The sequence below is a fragment of the Narcine bancroftii genome, chromosome 2 (assembly GCF_036971445.1).
Source record: "Narcine bancroftii isolate sNarBan1 chromosome 2, sNarBan1.hap1, whole genome shotgun sequence".
NCBI classification, from domain to species: Eukaryota; Metazoa; Chordata; class Chondrichthyes; order Torpediniformes; family Narcinidae; genus Narcine; species Narcine bancroftii.
Window position 1 is genome coordinate 111,181,705 of NC_091470.1, and position 15,710 is coordinate 111,197,414.

Here is a 15,710-nt window from a genome sequence, read left to right on the forward strand (position 1 = left end):
AATAGCAATCTGCTCAGTATGTCAGGCGGCAGTCATGGGGATGAAAGGGGAGTTAACGTTATCTGATAGTACAGATTCTATCACCAATGTGTATATGTACAGATTGTAGTGGAGGATGACTGTGATTGGCTGAGAGTGTAGCCACACCTACTGGCAGGTCTTATATCACTTGTAGGTCGACCAGTCCAGAATGACCTGGTCTGGCTAGGAGCAATCTTTTAAGACCTGCCAGTAGGCATGGCTACACTCTCAGCCAATCACAGTCATCCCCCACTACAATCTGTACATATACACGTTGGTGATAGAATCTGTACTATCACATTCAGCCCTTCTTTGAGAACTGACCCCGAGGTTAGGGGCTGTACCAGTCAGGGGGCCTGACCATCCGATGTGACCGCTGTGGTGCAGGGATTGGGGTCGCCGGAGTTGCGTCGCCTTGACCTGATGCATGGAGCACTGACTGTGTGTAACTGGTGTTTATTTTTCAGTCAACGGTGCCTGGTCAAGTTGGACAGATTGGTCACCCTGCAGCGTCCAGTGCGGCCGAGGATGGCAAAGACGATCGCGCACGTGTACCAACCCAGCACCGCTCAACGGGGGGGCCTTTTGTGACGGGACCACGGTCCAGAAGATCGTCTGCTCCTCCCTCTGCCCAGGTGAGAGCCTCGACATCCAAAGAAAGGAAGTAGAACCGTTTACCAGTGAAGCAGCGGAACAAGTGGGAGAATTTCACTGAACCTGGAAAGCTCAGTGACATATTGAAGTCTGAATCAGAGCAGCAACCCAATCAAAGCAATAGCTCTTGTCATCACACAGGGACATCGTATGTTTGATAGTCGTGCTGTTGAAATCAATACAGGGCAGAAGATTTGAGCAATTTCATCTGCTCGGAGGTAACAGTTATTTTTAGTGGAACAAGAGTCAGAAAATATTGAGGTGTTTGAAGCTCTCAGCAAATTCCTTCCATCATCAATGCAATCAGTGAACTTGGGCCAACCCAGCCTCGGAGAAGTGGGAATGATGGAATGAAAGAGAGGAGAGTTCACATTTCAGGTGCTTTCATCAGGAGAGGAGAGTGTTTGAGATGCTCTGGGGCGGGCAGGGGAAGGTATGGTCCAGGAGACGTTCTCTGTCAGGAAGATTGATGAGTCCAAAACCAAAATAGGCTGGTAATGGGCCATAAAGAAATATGAAATGGAAGGAGAGGAAATGTAAACGACAACGGGAAGAGAATAATGTCCAGAAACTGCTGTTGGTAAAATGGAAGCATTTGTTATGGTCTGAAGATGTTATGGTCTGATGCTGAAGTTGTTATTCAGTCCTGGAAGATGTAAAGAGAATAGAAAAAAAAGGTGAACAAAACATCTTCTGGAATAATCACAAAAGGCCATTCAGCCCAATGTGTTTGTGTCATCTCTCTATTAGAACAATGCACAATTTTTCTTAAATTGACATACAGGCCCTCCTGGCCCATGAGTCTGTGTTGCCCAAATACTCCAATTAACCTACGATCCCCGTGATTTTGAAGGGTGGGAGGAAACCGGAGCTCCCGGAGGAAACCCATGCAGACACGGGGAGATCCCACAAACTCCTTATGGACAGCGCCAGATTCAAACCCATGTTTCTGGTGCTGTAATAGCGTCGCGTTGACCATAGCTCCCTTAGCAGGTTACAAAAATGTAAGCAAGAAACCATTCCACTGTCCTATTATTTTTGCACATCACGAAATGAACGCAGCCTACATCAGTTTTCGCTGACCCATATCAGTGAGTAGAGCCACTAGTTCATAGCTCCAGTGACCTGGGTTTATTCCTGACCTCTCATGTTACCTCTGTAGAGTTTGTATTGTTCTCCCTGTGAGGTGTTTCCTGAGGATGCTCCGGTTCACAAGATCTCGGAGCAGTAATCAGCCCATCGAGTCTAATCATGAGCTGATCCAACCTCCCACTCAGCCCCGCTCCCCAGCCTTCTGCTGTGACACCTAATGTGCTGGCTAATTAAATACCTGTCAATCTCTGCCTTAAATACACACAATGTTTCCATAGTCGCCTGTAGCAACGTTCCACAGACTCACAACCCTCTGGCTAAAGAAATGTTTCCTCATATTTTTTAAATTGTTACCCTTTTAGCGTGAAGTTGTGCCCCTGCCATGAGAAACAACCTTGCCACATCTACTTTTTCAAGTCAAGTCAAGTTTATTATCATCTGCACAAGTTCAACCTGACAAAACAGCATTCTCCAGTCCTCAGTTCAAAACACACAGACACACAGGCAGATATAACACACATAATGACAAACAATACATATTCCCTCCCACATCCCAAAGAATAGCCTCTCAAAGTTGCTCATACCACGTCTGTGATTGGAGGAGTTGATGGAAATATGGAGAGATATGGTTGAGTGTAGATGGTACAGGCTCACAATTGGGACATTTTAAAGTCTAGACAGACACATGGATGCAAGGAAAATAGAGTGTTATGGGTGTGAGGTAGGGAAGGTTTAGATTGAGTAGGTTCATGTAGCCATCGACACAATATTGTGGGCCAAAGGACCTGTACTTGTGTTGGAATGTTCTATAAGGGCCTTTTTCCGTGCTGAATCTAATGATGGAGGCAACCCACCCAAGGATGAAGGGGCGGCACAGATAGCATAGCAGTTAGCACCAATGCTATTATTCTGCCAGCGACCCGGGTACAAATCCGGCACTCTCTGTAAGGAGGGTCTGCACGTTCACTACGAGTCTTACTGGGTTTCCTCTGGGAGCTCCGGTTTACCCTCCCCCCTTGTACGGTTGTAGGCCAACTGGGTGGCATGGGCTCATAGGGTGAAAGGGGCTCTTATTGTGCTGAATGTCTAAATTAAATTTAAAAGCCCACCCATTTATTATTGTCCTTTTATTAAAATGCCTGAAAAATCAGACAGGCTCCTTTTCAGCAATGCCCACACTGACTATCTCATGAACATAGATCGAGGACAAGATTTCTCAAAGTCCGTGGCACACCAGGGTTAATGAAAAACCCTCCTTAAATTTCATTTGGATGGTAGAGCAGTGAATTTTTAACTGCGACGACTTGGCTTTAATTCTGACCTTGGATGCCGTCTGTGAGGAATTTGTATATTCTTTCTGTGACGGTGAAGAATTTTCTCTGAATGCTCCTGTGAATACCCACAAGATTCAAGAGTCAATTTATTGTCATGTAATAAAAAGTGTCATATTACATGAAATTGCCTTTTGCCTGCTGAAATCAGACAGATTCGCCATCGGCAGTAATTGCCTGAAGTGCCTCTTACAGTCAGAGAAAGAGAAGCAAAAGTTCCCCCCAGAGTCATTGAATGTCCGTGGATTCACCTCCAGCGCTCCCACAGCCTGTGTTTCTACACAGACTCCAGTCCAAGCCATCGGCAGCCCGGGCTCCAGGTCCAAACCTCCAACACGATCAGAAACTTTCAGCCCCCTCGACACCCTCTCACGTCCTGGTTCCCCTTCAGCCAGTCTCGAGCCAGTCCCCAGCCATCTGCAGCATGGTGCGAATCCCTTGACCGCAGTCACCAGCAGCCCACAGCTGAGTGGGTTCCTCCCCTCGAGTCGCCAACAGCCCGTTGCCTCTGTGTTCCTCAGCCGCAGAGCCCCTCACTGGTTCGTCGCCGTGGTCATCGTCCCATGGGTCATCTCCTCTGCCTCTCCTTCTCAAACGGGAGGTATTCCCATTTTCTGTGACCTGCTTCCCCGGAGTCTGCAACCCTCGTAGCTGCTGCTAATCATAGGCACTGCCATCTTGGGTCGAGCATTTTCAATAAAACCACCAGAGATGTAACGGCAGATCAATTTCCAGCTGCATCATTCATGACCTTAACATTCTGAATTGAATTGTCCCTCTTTACTCGAGGCTCCTGGCCCATGCATTCCTTCATCATACCTGAATGGTGGAACTCCATTGGAGTTCTTGTGCATGTGCAGCCCTGAGGAAATCCCCAAATTACCCCATGGCATGCTGTGAGATTCCATAGGCTGCAATGGTAAGCATCTCCAATGTAAACAAACTTGAAATGTTGGGAATTTTTACAAGCTAATCCTCATAAAATAACCAAAATAATCATACAATTATTTGCAGGAAATCTCAGTGACCTTTCAATGGGGCCCTCACCCATAATTACTGCTTCGCAAATTAATTAGCCCTGAATATATAAACTGTTTATTCTTTACGTAAATATTACAAAGTATCTACAGTATTTTACTTTTAATGTTTATGAATAACTACTTAATTCAAATGTATATTCCATCTTTACTGGAAAAAATCAAAAAATTACTGCCTGTTTCTCTTTGATAAATTGGCATTAAATCAAGTTTATTGTCATCTGATTGTACAAGTACAACCCGATGAAACAGTGTTCTCCGGTCCTTGGTGCAAAACACACAGACACACCACCAGACATAACACACGCACAGACAAACATTACATATGCAGGACAAGTATTCATCTATACCATATATATATATATATATATATATATTGTGCATACATACATATACACATATATATAATATATATACTGTTGCATGAATATGAGAGTCTCGGAGGGTTAGTGTGAGCAGTTCCTTTGGTCGTTCAGCATTCTCACTGCCCATGGGAAGAAGCTGTTCCTCAGCCTGGTGGTGCTGGCTCTGATACTCCGTGTATCTCTTTCCTGACAGGAGCAGCTGAAAGATACTGTGTATGGGGTGAGAGGGGCCCTCAATCATTTTGCACGCCCTCTTCAGACAACAATCCTAGTAGATCGCGTCAATGGTTGGGGGGAAGGGAAGGGAGACAACTCTTATGGTCCTGTGGATTGACCTCTGATCCTTGGGGTACAGTGAGTCCTCCGACCAGATCTCCAACATCAGTCGGGCTTCTCAAAGAGAACAGTACACTCTGCAGATATTGCAAGGAGAAGCTGATTTTCAGATCCATTGAAAGTGCCGATATCCACAAATTAAGGGTGCCTGCAGAGTCATGGTCATACAGCACTGAAAAAGGACCTTCGACACGTTATACCTCTCTTCCCTTGTCCCACTTAAACTTGATTTGTCATCATCTATGCACTGGCAATTATGCTCACCAAGATACTCCCATGGGAGTCTCTAACATCTCTCATGCAGCCCATTCTAGCCTCCAACTGCCTCTAGAGTGAGAAAAAAATCTTCCTTGTTTAATCTCTAAATCTCTTACTTGGTATCATACAACTCAGCCTGTCTCACAGCATCAAGAGGAGCTTAAAATAAACCACTGACGTTTCAGGCCTGAGCCCTTCTTCATGGTCAAAATCTCTTCAAGGATACCTACCTTGAAGAAGTTCTGAACCTTGAGGAAGGCCTCAGGCCTCAGGCCCGATAACATCCAATGGATGTCATATACCTCTGTCCTCTGGTTCTCCTGAGGACAGGTTTACCACTCTCTTCCCTGAATATTCCCCTCATTGTTACTCCTGCTGTCCTCTTTCCTACTTGCTCCCAACGCCTTTGGTAACTATGAAAATGACAACAGGCAGCCAAAAATACACTAGCATGGCCATCTTTCCACAGAGGCTCTGCCACCCAGAACATTAATTATTCTGCCTTTGTAGCTTTCAGAATCAGAACTTATTGTCATTAGCAGGTGTCATGAAATTTGCCACAGCATCACAGATGCAAAATTGCTATAAATTACATTTTAAAAAATAAATTAGTGCTAAGTCAGAGAAAGTGAGGTTGTGTCTGTGGTTCATTGTCCAGTCAGAAATCTGATGGTGGAGGGGAAGGAGCTGGCCTTGTGCCAATGGGTGCTCCCCTTCAAGCTCCTTGCTGATAGTAGCAGTGAGAAGAGGGCATGGCCTGGGAGGTGGGAACCTTGAGCTTTATTAAGTCACCACCTCTTGTAGATGTCCTTGATGGGATGGAGACTGATGCCTGTGAAGGCGCTGGCCAGGTTCACAACTCTCTGTAGTCTTTTCCTGTCCTGTGCCTTGGCACCTCTGTACCAGACAGTAGTGCAACCAGCCAGAATGCTCTCCGTGGTGCACCTGTAGAAATTTGCCAGAGTCTTCGGTGACATACCGAATTGCAATCTTCCCATATTGCAGCTTCCAATATTGAATTCAACCATTTCAGGTAACTCACTCTCTCCACACGTTACAATTGGGCCCTTCTCTGCCAATTAATTGACCTGTGATATTAACTCAGATTTCCCCTTACTGATGACATGGGCTGATCCGCAGGGAATTTATGACACCCCCATCCTGTTTTTCAGAGCTTTGATGTGTCCTTTGTTTTCTTTTTCTCTCCACCCCATAAATCGATAAACAAATTTCCTTCATCAATGATTTGTAACAACAACCCTGGCCTCACCCTAAAGGAGATATTCCCTTTCTCCTGTTCTTCTCTCTCTCACCACTTTGGCAATTAAAATTAATTTGTTTTTTTTCTCTTTTCTCAGTTCCAAAAGGCATAGATAAGATCGAAGTTGTTTCCATTGGTGGGGGAGACCAGAACTAGGGCACATAGCCTCAACATTCAGGGTAGTAGATTTAGATGGGAGATGAGGAGAGGGTGGGAAATCTGTGGAATTCAATACCCATTGAAGCAGCGGAGGCTACCTCAGTAACTATATTTGAAAAAGGATGGATATATTTTTACATAATAAAGGAATTAAGGGATATGGGAGAAAACCAGGTGAGTGGAGATAAGCCCATCATCAGATCAGCCATGATCTCATTGAGTGGCAGAGCAGGTGCGGCAGGCCGGATGGCCAACTCCTGCTCCTATTTCTTATGTCCTTACGAGTCGCAGACCTGAACGTTAACTCTGCTTCTCTATCCGCAGATGCTGCCTGACTCTCTGAGTGTTTCCAGTATTTACTATTTTTATTTCTGATTTCCAGCAGCTGCAGGTTTCTGTTTTTTGTTTGGCCTTGCAACCTCTCGGCCAACCTAACCTGCTATGAACGATGTGGCATCCGGTGGTGGTAGAGATGTCCTCTCCCCCTTGCCCGCACTCCTATCAAAGCTTGCTGCAAACTATAATGAAGTGTCTCTGTTCCTTCCTTTCAAGTGGACGGTGGCTGGGAGCCCTGGACCTGGTGGTCAGCTTGCTCCACCGAGTGTGAGCACCAGAGGGTCCGCGCATGTGTGGCTCCCGAGCCGCGGTACGGAGGAAAGTTCTGCGAGGGAGCAGGGCAGGAATCCGAGAACTGTACCGAAGGCTTGTGCATTCAGAGTAAGTACAAGCAGATGACAATTACCATGCTGCTGGTCCAGTTGGGAGTGAGTCAGCTCTGTGATCCAGAGAGACAGAAAAGACAGAAGGTAGAATGGCCTTGGGCTGTATGGAATCATTTAATGGTTATGAGGGAGTGCAAATAACAGCAATCAAGGAACTTTAAAAAAAACTCTTAGATGGGCACATGGATATAAAGAAAAATAGATGGTTAGATTGATGGTAGAGTAGGTTTATATAGATCAGCATCACATTGTGGGCTGAAGGCCCTGTACTTTTTTTTAAATTTAGACAGACAGCACAGTTACAGGCCCTTTTGGCCCATCAGCCCGTGACATCCAAATGCACCCAATTTACCTATTACCCCTGGTATGTTTTAAAAGGTGGGAGGAAACTGGAGCACCCGGAGGAAACCCATGCATACACGGGGAAAATGTACAAACTCCTTACAGTCCGCGCCAGATTCAAAACCCGGTCCCCCGGTCACTGGTGCTGTAACAACGTTGCACTAATGTGCAGTTCAATGTCTATGTCATTTGTCTCATCAACTCAATGCTGAGTTTCAGAGTACTTCCATTGATCTAGATTCCCCTGGAGCCTCTTCCCTCTCAGATCTCTATTGCCTTCCGTTGATTCATACCAGTAATAATTAACTTGCCGACCGGGGTGGGGGGGTCTATGTGATGCGGGAAAAAAATGGGACACTTGATGGAAGCCTACATAGCCACAGGACAAACAAACAAGCTTCAATGCAGAGAGCAGCGGAGGCCAGGAGTGAACCCGGGTCAATAGAGCTGTGGGGCAGCAGCTCCACCCACTGCGCGCAATGCCACCCAACAGTTCCATGTGGCTTCTTCTGGCATGAAACCACTCAGGGCCTTGCTGGTCAGCATCTAGAGATTTCTCAACCAGCTTGGTCTTTGTTCTGGACCTTAATGAAGCTGATTGGAATAAATAGTGGGATCTCCAAGAAAGAGTGGTCAGAATGTGGAACTCACTGGTGCAAGGAGTTATTGAGGCAATGCAATTAATTAGTTGAATTAGGAGTCCAGAGGGATAAATTGATGATCAATGGATATTAATTAATTCAAGGGCAGTGTGGTTAATGTAGCGTTTCGCTCGAAGCTGTTATAGTGCCAGCGATCGGGACCGGGGTTCGATTCCCGCGTTGTCTATAAGGAGTTTGTGTTTCCTCCAGGGGCTCTGGTTTCCTCCCACTGTTCAAAATGTACTAGAGGTTGTAGATCAATGGATGCAATTGGGTGGCACAGGTTTGTGGGCCAAAAAGGCCTGTTACCGTGCAGTATGTCAAATTTAAAATTAAATTAAAATTCATATCCTGCTTCAGTAGTTGGGAAAGTTAAATCTAGCTTTATTAATTTTTTTTAAATTAAATAAAATCTATTAGCAGCAATGTTATTGATGAAATGTTATAAAAAGCAGGTTTGTATACACTATTTCCAAATGCAAGTGAAATCTACCAACCGTGTTCAACTGGAACGTTTGCAGGTGCTGGGGCAGAGGACAGTGCACAAAAGTGTTGGAAAAACTCAGCAGGTCTCGCAGTATCCAGAGGAAATAAAAGGCTATCAATATTTCAACAAAAGACTCAACTTCCTCTAGATGCTGCGTGACCGCTCGAGTACTTTTTTTAAGACCTACAGCTCAGTAACAGGTCCTTCCAGCTCACGAGCTCGTGCTGCCCAATCACATCCAATTGACCTACAACCCCCAGAGCATTTCAGACATTGGGAGAAAACCGGAGCCCCTGTGGGAAACCCATGCAGACACGTGGAGAACGTGCAACCACCTTACAGATTCGAACTCCGGTCCCAATTGCTGGCGCTGTAACAGCATGGCGCTAATCATGCCACCCAGCACTCTTGTGTATCGCAATCGACCAACCTACTCCGGTTTGGGATTCACGTACTTTTGTATGATTAATTCTGAAGCATCTCCTACAGCTCAGAAAATTCAAGGGAAACTTTTAGACAGACAGTCAAAGTTGCCCTTGCCAGCAACGCCCACATCCCAAGAAAGAACGCCACGTCAAGTGATGGAACATGAATAATCTATTCCTGAGCAAGCGATCACACTTGTTCATTGCAAGCAAGCTGCGGGAGAGTAGTCAACATGACTTCCTTGTAGCCCAGTCTCCAGTTCAAAAGCACAGCATGGCTGACATGCAGGTCTGTTGACTTCGATGAGCCTGCCAGTCTCTCTTCACCGACAGCCAGGTGAGACCGCAGGGAAAATACAAATGCTGTCCATCGCACTGCTTGGAGATGCGCCTGCTGCCAGATGATCTGGCACGTGTTTGGAGCTGCTGGGAGACTCGTCAACCCACACACGACCTGGCCCATCTGCCAACACTGGCACCAATGCAGTGAAACCATAGTCATTCATGACCAGAATGAGACAGAATTTGCACTTCATTCTAATTGCTTTTCTTTCCTGTTGTTCTTAACAGACCAGCCACCAGTGCAGGAGCTGCAGCCTCAAAGTAAGTGTGTATAATAATTCCAATTTTAGTTATTTAGAAATTAATGCATGCACAGTGGTTTAAAGGAGGGAGTTTGTGCAGGGGGACTGCAGCTTAATCAACGTGGATAAAGTTAATAGTTTCACTCAGCCATTGTTATAGAGATTCAGATTTATTGTCATACATGACATCACATACAATCCTGGGATTCTTTTTCCAGCGGGAGAGGCAGAATTACCACTTAGTGGTCACAAAAAAACTGACTCAACATACACATGGAAACAAATAAAGAAATGTAAGCAAACTGATTGTGCGATACAGAGACAAAAATCAATAAAGTGCAGAAGTCAGCGTCCTTAAATGAGTCCCTGATTGAGTTTGTTGGTGAGGAGTCTGTTGGGGGAGGGGGAGCAGCTGTTCCTGAACCTGGTGGTGCGAGTCTTGTGGCATCTAAACCTCTTTCCTGATGGCAGCAGCGAGAACAGAGCGTGTGCTGGGTGGTGTGGATCCTTGATGAATGCTGCTGCTCTCCGACAGCAGCGTCCCCTGTAGATGTTCTCGATGGTGGGGAGGGTTTGTCCTAGGCTGTGATCATTATCTTTTGCAGGGCTTTACACTCAGGGGTATTGGTGTCCCCATACCAGACCGTGATGCAGCTGGTCAGCACACTTTCCGCCACACATCTGCAGAAATTTGCCAAGGTTTCCGATGTCAAACCAAACCTCCACAAACTCCCAAGGAAGTAGAGGTGGTGACGTGTTTCCTTCACGATGCCATTGGTGTGTTGGGTCCAAGAAAGTTTCTCTGAGTTAGTGACTCTCAAGAACTTAAATTTCCTCACCCACTCACTTCTGATTCCCCAATGATCATTGGATTGTACACCTCTGGTTTTCCCTTCCTAAAGTGAACAATCATCTCCATGCAATTCTGCCCTCTATTGACTCCTTTCCCACAAACCTCTTTCAGATGGCCAGAATACCCCGATGGAAAGCCACATATTCTACCTGAACGCGGCTGATGGGAGGCCACCTGAAAGAATCTGAGGCGGCTTGGAGGAGTTTTTACCAACCCTCCTCCGGGAGGTATAATCTCCGCTTCTGAGCAGTCCCCCAAGGCACCTGAAAGTGCCTGATAGGGGGTGGGCTGATGACAATCAGCTGGCGACCCAATGCCTCGAACCTTATAGCCCCCTCCCTGTGCCTCTCAACCTCCCTCCCCCCCTCCCTTGCCTGTCATCCCCCCTCCCCACACCTGACAGTCTTCCTCCCCGCTGCCCCTGCCCCGATGTCCCACGCCGGCCGCCCCTTCCCCAAAGTCCTGCGCCGACTGCCCCTGCCTTGACGACCTGCGCTGACAGGAGCCAGAGTGTGCTCCGAGGCACCTCTCCTGCTGTTGTTCCTTTCGGGTGTACAGCGCAGCTCAGTCAGGGCTGCCATCTGAAAGACCATTCTTGGTGGAGAATGCACCCGAAAGTACCTTTAGAAAGTCCTTTTCTTGCCAGTTATTCTTTTGCAACTTAAGGATCAGTTGTGACAACATAGGATTTCTCTGCTACTGGTTATGTAGGATCTCCTTTCATTTTATAACGTCATATATTGTATCGTTTTGTTTCACATTTGTGCTTTAAGAATCAAGATTATTTTATTATCATGTAATATAACAGATATATCACAAAAAATTTCCTTTAGTCTACTGTAAGTCAGACAAAGAATCTCCATCAGCAGAAATAGCCCTGCGTCCCTAACAGTCAGAGAAAGAAAAGCAAAAGAGAGTCGTTCCCCCCCCCCGCCGCCCCAGAGTTATTGAATGTCCATGGCTTTGCCTCCCACACTCCTGCAGCCACCGCAGCCACACAGCCTTCTGTGCAACCATTGGCAACCCGAGCTCTCTGTGAACTTCCCCTATATCTGTCGTCATCCTCTCCATCCTGTCTGGAAATCAGTCTCAAAAGCACTCTGCCCCAGCCTCCAATTACACATCTCTCTCCAGCTGAGAAATATTCCACTTCCTTAAAATGTGCTTCACTTTGCAGTCTTAGCCTCATTACCGAAGACCTTGGGAGCAGGCAGCAAAGCCATTATCTTACAGATTCCACATTCCAAATTGGAATAAGAAGGTCAACAGAGCTTTCTGTCCATTGAGATTGAGAGCCAGACACAATCGCCTGATGTAAGGTCCAGCTTTCAATAAGTGTCAGTGGGAGCCAGACTTCACAATGTTCACTTCCTCATCTTGAACACAGACCCCACATGAACACTTCAGTCTCCTTCACGCTGAGCTTGACCAGCATTTCCTGCTTTTGTGAAAACACACAGAAATGCCAGAGGAACTCAGCAAATCTTGACGTTTCGGTCCTGAGCCCTTCTTCGAAGAAACATCAGCAATATAGCTTTATGGACACTGAGTTCCTCCGGCACTTCTGAGTGTGTTTTTACTACAATCAGAGCATCTGCAGACTTTTGCTTTTCACTCTTATTTTCTGCTTTGGTCCCAACCCAAACAGCAATGCCTGTGATGGTCTCTGTGCCTATAAAAGCAATGAAGCTATCCCCTTGACAGAGTGGCATTCTGGGAGACATATTGAGCCTTATAAATTTTTAAATTTCAAATTTTAATTTGTTTTTAAATTTCGATGCACAGCAAAGTAATAGACCCTTGCGGCCCATAAGCCCATGCTGCTCAATTACACCCGATTGACCTACCACCCCCGGTACATTTCACACGGTGGGAGGAAACCAGAGCCCACGCAGACACAGGGCGAACATACAAACTCCTTACAGACAGCGCTGGATTTGAACCAGGGTCGCTGGTGCTGTAAAGGCCTAGTGCTAACCAATACGCTAACCCATGCCTCCCTGTACTATAAACGTAGCCCAATTATAAAGGATGCATTGACTGAAATAATTGAAATACGTGAAGTAAATTAGTTTGTTCAGAAATAATACATTTTGTTACACAGAGCAGATTGTAATTTAATGAATTGTGGGGTTTTTTTATTCGTAAAATGGGCTGGCATTTATTTTCCTTTAAACAGCATCGAGTGGCTAATTGTCTTCAGGTGGATTAAGCGATATAATCATTAGGTGTTTTGAGAATATTCATTACAGTAGAGTGTTTGCCAATCTGCCGACAAACTGACAACAGCATCATGTGCATGTATAGACAGCAACTAGGCTGCGTTAACACTTCCTGCAGTACCTTAGGCAAGAGAGGGATCTCTACCAAAAGTGACACACCAAGCCACTTTTACTGCCTTTCAATATCGTCTTGCGGGAAATTGCGGCATGACGGATGAATGAAATGTTGTGCAGAATTCATAATGGTAAACAAGAAAATCTGCGGGCGCTAGGGTGGGGTGCAATGCACAAAGGTGCTGGATCAGCAGGTCACGCAGCGTCCGTGGGAAGTTAAAGGTAATCAAGGCCTTCATCAGGAGTGTCGAAAATCAGACAGACCCCTGATGGTGGTGGGCAGGGGGAAGGGGGAAGGGGAAAGGGGAGGAGCACAGGTAAGAAGGGGTAATAGATGGATGCGGTTGGGAGGGGAGAACTTTAGAACACTGCAGCATAGAAACAGGCCCTTCAGTCATTAGAGTCTGTGCCAACCTATTCTAGCTCCACTGACCTGCACCCAGCCCATATCTCTCCATGACCCTCCCATCCGTGTACCTGTCCAAATGTTTCTTAAATGTTAAAATTATGTCTGCATTCATCACTTCAGCTGGCAGCTCATTCCACACTTCCACGAAGAATTAAGTTCCCCTTAGTGGCCTCATTAAACTTTTCCCCTTTCACCCTCAACCTATGTCCCCTGGTTTGTTTCTTACCTAATGTCAGTGGAAACAGTCTGCTTGCATTTACAAGCTAAGAAGAGATGTGATAAAGGGAAAGGCCAAAGGATGAAGAAGGAGAGCTCTTTGATAGAAGGAAGAACATAAAACTTCGGCCCCCGATGTTGTGCTGACCCATATATTCCTTCCAAAAAAAAGTACTAAATGCCACCCCTACACCATAACCCTTTTTTTTTCTTTCATTCGTGTGTCTGTCTAAGAATCTCTTAAATGCCCCTAATGTTTCAGATTCCACCACCATCCTCAGCAAGGAATTCCAGGCACCCACAACTCTCTGTGTAAAAAACTTACCCCTGATATCTCCCCTAAACTTCCCTCCCTTCACTTTGTACAGACGTCCTCTGGTGTCTGGTCCTGCCCTGGGAAACAGGTGCTGGCTGTCCACCCGATCTCTGCCTCTAAGAATCCTGTAGACCTCTATCAGGTCTCCTCTCATCCTTCTACACTCCAAAGAGAAAAGTCCCAGCTCTGCTCACCTTGCCTCATAAGACTTGTTTCCCAATCTAGGCAACATCCTGGTAAATCTCCTCTGCCCCCTCTCCATAGCTTCCACACCCTTCCTATAGTGATGTGACCAGAACTCAGCACAATACTCTAAATGTGGTCTCATCAGAGATGTGTAGAGTTGCAACATGACCTCTCTACTCATGAATTTAATTCCCCCTATTAATGAAGCCCAGCATCCTATAGGCCTTCTAGAGGGAGCTGGAGGAAGAAGGATGAGGGAAGATCTGCGGGAGGGAGTTAATGGAAATTGGAGGTCAATAATGAAGCCATCTGGTTGGAGACTGCCGAGATGTGATACAAGGTGTTTTTCCACCAATATGCAATTGGCCTCAATCTGCCAGTTCAAGAGGCCATGGACAGACACTGATATAAATGTGTACAAATTAGCTTATTTACAAGAGTCTTAGCTGTGCTGCATGTTCCTTCATTGACTTACTGTGCTTTAGACGGAAGTGAAGGGAGAGGAGGACCACAAGCCTTTCCCTTTTGTCTACTTGGTGAGATTTGTCAGTCAGGAGAATAGTTGGGATGAACTCCTGTGTCCTGTCCTATTCACTTTATAGATGACTGAGAACTTAGCATTATCCTTGATGGTTAAATAAAAGAGAGAAAGGTTGATAGCCTCAACATCAGAAAGTCCAACATCACTGCAAACATCTTTAGATTTGTAGTCATAGAGAGATACACATTACCCATTGACTGCCCATCTAAACTAATCCTGTAGTAAACCCATTTACATTTTCCCAACATTATCAACTCAGCCCATCTCATCCACCAACAGAATTTATAATAGCCAAAATCGAACCCACACATCTTTGGGTTGAAGGAGGATCACATAAGGAAAACTCATAGGGAGGACCAGAGATCAGAATTGAACCCAGTTCCCTGGCATTGTGAGGCAGTGTCTGCACTCACTACAGCCCTGTCTCACTTTGATCAGTTAGAAACCAGAGAGTAAGAACAAAGGCTCTGAATTACTTCTCATACTTTTGCCTTTCCGCCCAGGTATTGAGACCAACAGTGATGTGGCATTATACTCTGGACTTGGGGCAGCAGTGATTGCAGTTGCTATGCTTGTGGTGGGTATCACATTGTACCGGAGAAGTCAAAGTGAATATGGTGTTGATGTCATTGACTCTTCAGCTCTTACGGGTGGCTTCCAGTCTTTCAACTTCAAGACAGTCAGACAAGGTTAGTGTACTGCTCAATTTCAAATGTTTGTTTGGATTCACCTTGTGATTTCTGTCATTATTAAAAGTCTAATAAAAATATCTGTGGGATGTTTTGTGTCTGTGATTGGCCCAGACGAAGACTGGAAGTATAGATGCTAAAGGTCTTTATTCGGATAAAAATCTGGGAAAACTCTCTTAACTCAAAATACACTGAGTTTTTAATATAGATAATGGAACACAATTTTGATAATAAAATTGACATTGCCTACTCCAATATTTTGGATGCAGACAAATGATTCCATTGAATTACAGGTAAATCCGCCATTATCCGGAATTCAAGCAACTGACAAATAAAATCATGGAAAAAAATAGGTAATAAACTAAAATTGCTGCACCTCTCCATTAGTTCCCCAATCACGCAACACGCAATCTCAAGCAACTGGAAAATTCACTTATGGGGCATCTACC

The 15,710-nt window shown here is 45.5% G+C and overlaps 1 protein-coding gene across 1 annotated transcript in view; it reads left to right on the plus strand.

Moving 5' to 3' along the window:
- LOC138754147 (netrin receptor UNC5D-like) overlaps positions 1 to 15,710 on the plus strand; it is a 483,772-nt gene that overhangs the window by 381,774 nt on the left and 86,288 nt on the right. The window contains exons 6-9 of the mRNA XM_069918008.1: positions 489 to 656; positions 7,067 to 7,231; positions 9,702 to 9,734; positions 15,076 to 15,261. Of these exons, the coding sequence (XP_069774109.1) occupies positions 489 to 656; positions 7,067 to 7,231; positions 9,702 to 9,734; positions 15,076 to 15,261 (552 nt within the window). The remainder of the gene's footprint in view (positions 1 to 488; positions 657 to 7,066; positions 7,232 to 9,701; positions 9,735 to 15,075; positions 15,262 to 15,710) is intronic.